The 7,500-nt window shown below is 40.7% G+C and overlaps 1 protein-coding gene across 1 annotated transcript in view; it reads right to left on the bottom strand.

The window, feature by feature from the left end:
• LOC118478868 overlaps positions 1–7,500 on the bottom strand; it is a 33,008-nt gene that overhangs the window by 4,498 nt on the left and 21,010 nt on the right. Inside the window, exon 2 of the mRNA XM_035973251.1 lies at positions 3,347–3,498. Coding sequence (XP_035829144.1) covers positions 3,347–3,498 — 152 coding nt within the window. The remainder of the gene's footprint in view (positions 1–3,346; positions 3,499–7,500) is intronic.

Below are 7,500 nucleotides of genomic sequence, written 5' to 3' on the forward strand. Positions count from 1 at the left end.
AAACGTGCACACACATGCATGCCAAACAAACACACATACACACTCACGAACATATTACATACACACACACACACGTGCAGACACATACATGTCAAAGAAACACACACACAAACACACACACACACATACACACACACACACACACACACACACACTCATGCACACACACAAACACCCACTTGCTTTTCACATGCGCACGCTTACACATCGTTACGAAATGAGCACATACAAAATAAAAATACCTAATAAAATAATTTACACAATGCAATATTCACCTGAGATTGCTCGAAATCTCCGCTTACCAAAACATCACGTCATAATTATATCTTTAACAATAACAATAATGACGTCGATATAATACAGTATAGCGGTGCCTTGGGCTTTGTTCAAAAACATCTTATTATCGCATGTTGTTTATCCTGGATGCCCAAGGTATTTAGATTTATTTTGATTAATAACGTGCTTTTGTGCACTGTTGCGAGCATATTGTTATTGTTATGCTGTAAAACTCGCACAACTGATTTAAAAAATGATATAACATTTTTAAAGGATGAAGAATCCACAAAGAATTTCAGACTCTATTGTCAATTTTTCAACAGGTAGGGGAAGAAAGAACACATTATGTGGGGCAGCCATCAAACTTGAAAATACCGGGCTTTAATATATATTTTTTGCCTTTTTTGACATGGGCAATAATGTCGATGTTCTTTCGACAAGGAAGTAAAGGTGTTCGTTGTGTGTGTGTGTGTGTGTGTGTGTGTGTGTGTGTGTGTATGTGAGCGTGTGTCTGTATGTGTGTGCTGTGTGTCTGTATGTGTGTGTGTCTGTGTACGTGTGTGTGTGTACGTGTTAGACTATGTGTGTGTTTGTATGTGTGTGTGTGTCTGTATGTGTGTATGTCTGTATGTGTGTATGTCTGTGTGTGTCTGTATGTGTGTGAGTGTGTTTCTATGTGTGTTGGTGCGCGCGCGCACGCGCGTGTGTGTGTGTGTGTGTGTGTGTTGAGTATGACGCACCCACACTGTCGTTCTCAGAGACGTTTCATGTCACCTCTGTGCAGCTGATCAGAGACAGACTGTTATGTGAATGTAACAAGTCCCGACGGTTTGGTTCACAAGGTACAGATTTCGTAAATCAGGTCTTTCGTACAGAAAAAAAGGGGACATAGTTCCCCTCATATGACACTAATTATAAAAATAAATATGATAATATTTAACGAAATGACGCACAGTTCAATTCTGGAATGTTTTTACTGCTGTCCGAGGCAAAATACTGAGATATTATTCGCAATCAAAGACTGACAAATACCTCCATCACAGAATAAAGACATTCTCCAAAATAGCTTTAAAAATCTCATTTAGCAGCAACTTTTAAATTTTAAAACAAATTGATTTTCGGACAGAAAAGTCATTCGAAAGTCTAATAAAGCAACAACAAAACATTTGCCAATTTTCCGAGCCAACAACAAGGGTTCTTGGCAATTTCTGCAGTTCACTGGATGTAGCTAGTGGACTGAACATTAATCTTGCTGCCATAAATAAAATTTGTCAACTGACAGTTCAGTTTCATGACATGAGATACGATAAGATAGGATAAGATAAGATACATCTTTCTTGTCCAGATACTGAACCACTGGTTTGGATAATAAATTATTTATTTTGATGAAACTGAGATCGATTTTCCTGCACTGCGCTTTTTCGTCAGCCGCACAGGAGACTAAGAAATCCTCGATTCAACTCATTTTGGAAGGAAAATTTCATCTTTAATCAGTACATTTTTGCTTCCTCAGTACATGTTACATTACCAACAAAGTTATATCTCATTATAATACACCCTCTGTGGTTGTACAGTAGTCGATTTGAGATGAAAAACAGCAACAAGGAAAAGGAATTACAGCACTTGACCTAGATTATTTCGTTCTCGAGAGAGCTAAAAATAGGCTAGGTCGGACTTCCTAGTTTTTGGTTAGCCCTAGCAAAGATAGTACAGCCTACGGTGAAGTATCTTTGGACCTAGCCACTACATAGGTCACCCCTCACATGCCAGGGATAGACTCTAGCCTCTGTGTAATAAAAAAAACAACAACAGTCTTGTCTAGGTCTATACTTATGTCTTTATAGATCTACACACCAGAAACAATGATGAAAATGTAAAAAAAATAAAAAATTGGCATATGCCTGTGCTGTCTGTTGTTCTTGTAATCATAAAAAAATAGGTCCAGCGAGAACGCATTTCTCGGGCAATCAGGTAAGAATAATATACACATCAGAGACTGTGTTTCTCACTCCAGTGCTCCCAAGTGTCGCCCTCACAACACACAGTGACAACAACAATAACAATAACAACAACAACGTCAACAACAACAACAACAACAAAAGCAATAATAACAAAAACAGCTACAACTTCGTCGACAACGACAGCAACAGCAGCAATAACATAGTAATGATAATAATTTTTTAAAAATATAACAATATACAGAATGTAAAATATACACACAAGCAATCGGAAACTCCAATGTTTCTAAAACTTTGTTGACTATCCTCTGATCCCTGAACGTATTTCCGGGTAGCAATTAAACTTACTCATAGGACATTTTTTATTCAGTAGAGGGTTTTACGGCGCCTGCAACTGCATAAGGTCATATGAGCGCCAAGGGGTGGGTGTCAACAGAGAGGTCCTTACAGGGAATCAGACTTACTCTGCTCACCTCTCCAGAACAGCACAAGGTCTGCTTCGACCCTCAAGGTACCCCGGAAATAGCGGGTCACAAAAGTGTGACAAACATACAAAAGAAGTAGAGGAAAAAATGACAATAATAAGGATTAGGAAAGAAAAGGCAACAGTTCCCTGTTGTAGATCAGGCACAGTTATGAGCGTGGCATTGATGAATCAGCCTATTTACAATTCTACTGTGCTTGAACGAGAAATGTCCCCCCTTTGGGAATGGCCTAAAGACACTCCAGTCAGTGGCACCACCCCCCCCCCCCACTGGACAAAATCAACAAAATCAAAACAAAAACAAAAAACAAAAACAACCCAAACATTAAATTCTCAAGGCTGCCCACTGTTTGTGGGTGGTTGGCGGGTGCTCTTGTGTGGTTTGCACCTTCTTTCCTATCAAACATCTATCGTCCTGATCTCCCCTCCTTCTTTTTTTGTGTTTGTGGTAACACCTCTAGTCTTCCCGTATATGATGAACAACTGAGCAGGACGGCCCAATTTATGACAGATACCAGACGTCAAGTGTGAGGTGATCGAGAAGAAGAAAAAGAAGATTTATATGACCTTAATGTGTTGTAAGCGCCGTAAAACTCTTACTAAAACTAAACTAAAACCCAGTGTTTACCTGCCGGGCGGAAGGATCCGGAAGGTGTGGATGAGCACTGCGATGATACGCTCCATGGCCAGCAGCAGGATGGTGTAGCCCACGGCTGTTTTACTCACGTTGGCGAAGTAGAAATAACCCTTGCACAGGAACTCAGAGGGCTCCACCAAGATCTGGGAGAGAGACAAGAAAAACATAGGAACAATACTTTATTTACTATTACTTTATTTACTATTACTTGTTCCTCCTCTATTTTACATACCGTTACAGTGCCCTCTGCTGCCGTTAAGCGTCGAGGGGAGATGCTGTTTTCATGGTAGGCCAGCTACGCAGCTCTTTCAGTTGTGATGTTATGTTTTTTCACGATTTTCTTGATACCCTCGATCCACCTTTTAACCTAACAAAATAAACGATATTATATTTACGTGTCTCTTTTGTGAAATGGAAGTGTTTGTATGCCCGTTATGGTAGGATTCAGGTCATCTAGGGGGCTGTCGTTGAACAAATAAGGGATACTATTATCACTGACTTGTCGAAGACTACGGGGAAAAACGACTGTAGTGACAAAACTGTACAGGGAAAAACGACTGTAGTGACAAAACTGAAAACCGCTAGGGTGCCAATTTTGAACGTTTTTTTGACTCAAAACTGTAATTCTGTTGAACTGTTGGTTGATTATTGTTGTTAGATTTCCCATTCAACAACACTTAACAATAAACCACCAGTCAAACAAATTTGAAGTTATGAGTCCACATGCCTCTAAATTTGGCACCCTCACAATTCCCAGTTTTTGACGACAGCGGTGAGAATTTGTTGTTGAGGCTGACAGACAGCTGCTATCGACACGTCCCGTGTCTGTGGGGGTGGGGGGGGGGGGGGGAGGTTATAGTGGACTCTCACCACAACCATAGCGACATCGGGGCTCACTGTCTGTGTTGTAAATGACAAGTTATGGGATTAACAACATCGCCAGCCGCCCAATATAAACTCTTAATCAAGTTCCTTGGGGGGGGGGGGGGGTTGGGTTTTTTTTGTAAATGTTTTACGGCGCTCACAACGGCATAAGGTCATTTGAGCGCGAGGGACACACCAAACATTTTCAGTTGGTAAGAAATTTTGAATTTTTCCCCGAGTGGCGGCCGAAGCCTCCTCTTATCTATTTTAGACCACCAAGGGATCTTTAACGTGTGCAACTTGCACACGGGACCTGAGAGATTTTTTGCCCTTGTCCTAGAAGGCTATCTGTAGATCTTTCCTACCAGAAGATCAGGGGTGTGGCTGAAAAACAGTAGTAAGAAGTAGCCAAGGAGTAGCAGTAGAAAGGAGGTGAAAGGAGACAGTTTTAGAGAAGAAAATGTTTCCGTCCCTACACGGATTTGAACCCGGAACCTTTGAATGAGAAAGCGAACACCTTAATATCAAGACCACGATCCTTTGTCTGTAGTGGTCCATCAATAATTCATCTTTTGAGGCACCAGCAACCATGTCCACGTGCTGTTTGTTTTTGTGGTCAACATTGTCTCTGCTTTGACTTCCCTTGTGGCAGGTATCCAGTGGTGTTGCCTACTCCTTCAATATGCTCACACTGTCTGTGTCCCCCCGACCCCCACCCCGTCTCCTTCCTGTCCTCTTCCTCTCCAGAACTCGGTTATCTGATACGGCCATCTCCCTCTCTGTTTGTCCAGACAGATCAATAGATCGATCCCGTGGACAGAAGCAACAAACCAATCAACAGACAGCGTTGTATTGTCTCTAAGACAAGATGCGGAAAAAAATATCAACTTTTTTCAATGCAGGTGTTTTTATACCCTTATCGACACCATTTAGATAATTTAGAAGATGGACTTCGACACTGCTCATCATGGCAAACATTGGTGGAGAGGGATACAACATTCAAGCAGAAGGAACGGCGAAATACTCCTAAAATATTAACCCCCCTCCCTTTTTTCCCCACAAGAATCGAACTCCTGTCTCCGTCGTGTGGCAGCGAAGCACCTAACGGCTCCACCACAGACACCTGAAACACCAACCACGGATGTCTGAGAACTCACTCTCGTCACGTGGCTCCAGTGAACCTTGCTCACACAGACAACTTCGATTACATAACTCCTGTGTATGCTTTACCTCAATAACCCTCTCATTTGTGCTGCATTTTGATAAAAATAATCTGTTCACATTTTGCACGTCTACCCAGTTGTTGTTCTTGATAAAGATAGTATGTTTACATTTTGCATTTTAACAGAGACGTTGTGATCGAAACAGATATGTTTACATATTGCACTGCTACCTAATTGTTGTTCATCTGCATTTTTGCCCAGCTGGTCTACCTCATATTTTCCCTGTACGGTACTTGGAGTTTTTGTAACACTGTTTAGATATGCGTTTATTAACCCTTTCCAGTTCAGAATCTTTTTCATCTCCGGAAGGACCAAGCCAGAATCGGACAATCCGTGTAGAGTTTTACAAAGACACAACGTCGGACGAAACCTGCTGCACCTCTTTTACGGACATGGCACTGGCTTCCCGTTTGGGGAAAGCATTGTGTACAAGTTGGCCACCCTATGTCACAAATGCTTGAATGATAATGCACCCTATTTTTTAAAATCAAATCTGTTAAAGACTGTACCTTCCAACTCGCAGTTTAAGGTCTTCAGCTGACAAAAAGAAATGTATTTGTATATCAAGGCCCCAAGGAATGATTTGCCAAGTACTTTAAGAGAGATCAAATCTTTAAACTCATTCTAATTATTTGTCAGCTGAAGTCATTTCTGTTTTTAAATGTAAAAAATAAATATTTTCCCGCGATACCCAAACGGGTGCAAGTGGCGGAGGAAAGAAAAAGTCAAAAGTAAGATGAATATTTGGAGTGATTTTCTTTTAGCCAGAACACAACATTTTATGTTACTGTTGTACGTTGTACTGTATTGTAAAGCGCTCAGAGCCTGTGTACTTTATTCAGGGTTGAGCGCTCTATAAATGTCTTTTATTATTATTATTAACCAAGCTGATCCTTGAGCCCCCGAGCCCACAATCTCACGATTATGAGTCCGACTGTCTTACCGCTAACCTTCGTCACTTGAGATTTCTTAACCTTGAAGACTTCATATAATAGTAAAGACCCCGGCCTGTTATCGGGGCGATACAGTCTGTCGATACCTCGCATCATAAGGCAGCTGATATCTTGGCGATTACGTCCATGTTCTCTTATAAAACAGACCTGATACTGATGCTAATTATACCACCCTGAGTGCTGTTCAGACGCTTCGTATAAAATTATGTCCAAGTCGGATGGTTTGACTGTTATAAAATTATGACTGTATTCAACACTTAAATCTCTTGAGAAGTATTACGTCTGTTGATTTGATGCCGAAAAGCATTAACCATTACCGTCGACTGATTTCGTGTGACGTGCGCACACTCACAACAGAAGGAAGCAGACTTGTAGTCATAGTTTAAGAGATAACATCACACGAAATCACGGTTGTCTTATTTCGCCTTTATCTACATGTAGTATTAGAGTGAGAATATCTCTCGGATACTCTTATAGTTGATGGCCTTAAGAGCATGTCCATCGTATACTTCAGTTCATCAATAACAGAGGAGTTAGTAAATCAGAAGTCAGATTAAGTGTCTATCTGGCCATGTGAGTATTTTGCTTCAACACTTTCAACCTCCCAGAGAACAAATTATATGTGAGGCAGTGTGGTGGAATCAGGCTCTCGTCAATTTTGGGCATGTAGAGTTATTGGTATCATCTTAAAGCTTGTTCATTTGTCTTTATTTGGTTGAAAAAATATCCATTTATCTTGAATACAAGTCGAAATATATTTGCGAATGAATGGGGTGGGGGTCACCTGTTTTCAGATGTAAGATTAGTGGAAAAAATGGCCGCCAAAGATTAGTTATGTCCTTAGCTTAAGAGTCCGTGGTAACTGAAGATTTACATTTTGTGTGCCTTTAATCAACGTTTTTCAGAAAAATCCGCACAGAAATGAGTTCTTTAATGGGCGTGAAAGGTGTTCAGCTAAAAAACAAAAATGTGAAAAAAATTCACAAACCAGTGGAAAAATGCAAGTTTCTTCACTTTGATTATTTTGACGAGAGCCTGATTCCACCACGCTGCCTCACATATGTGGTATTGTGGTGAAATCAGGCGCTCGTCAAAATAATGAAAT

Source organism: Aplysia californica, unplaced genomic scaffold (genome assembly GCF_000002075.1).
Source record: "Aplysia californica isolate F4 #8 unplaced genomic scaffold, AplCal3.0 scaffold01080, whole genome shotgun sequence".
Lineage (NCBI taxonomy): Eukaryota > Metazoa > Mollusca > Gastropoda > Aplysiida > Aplysiidae > Aplysia > Aplysia californica.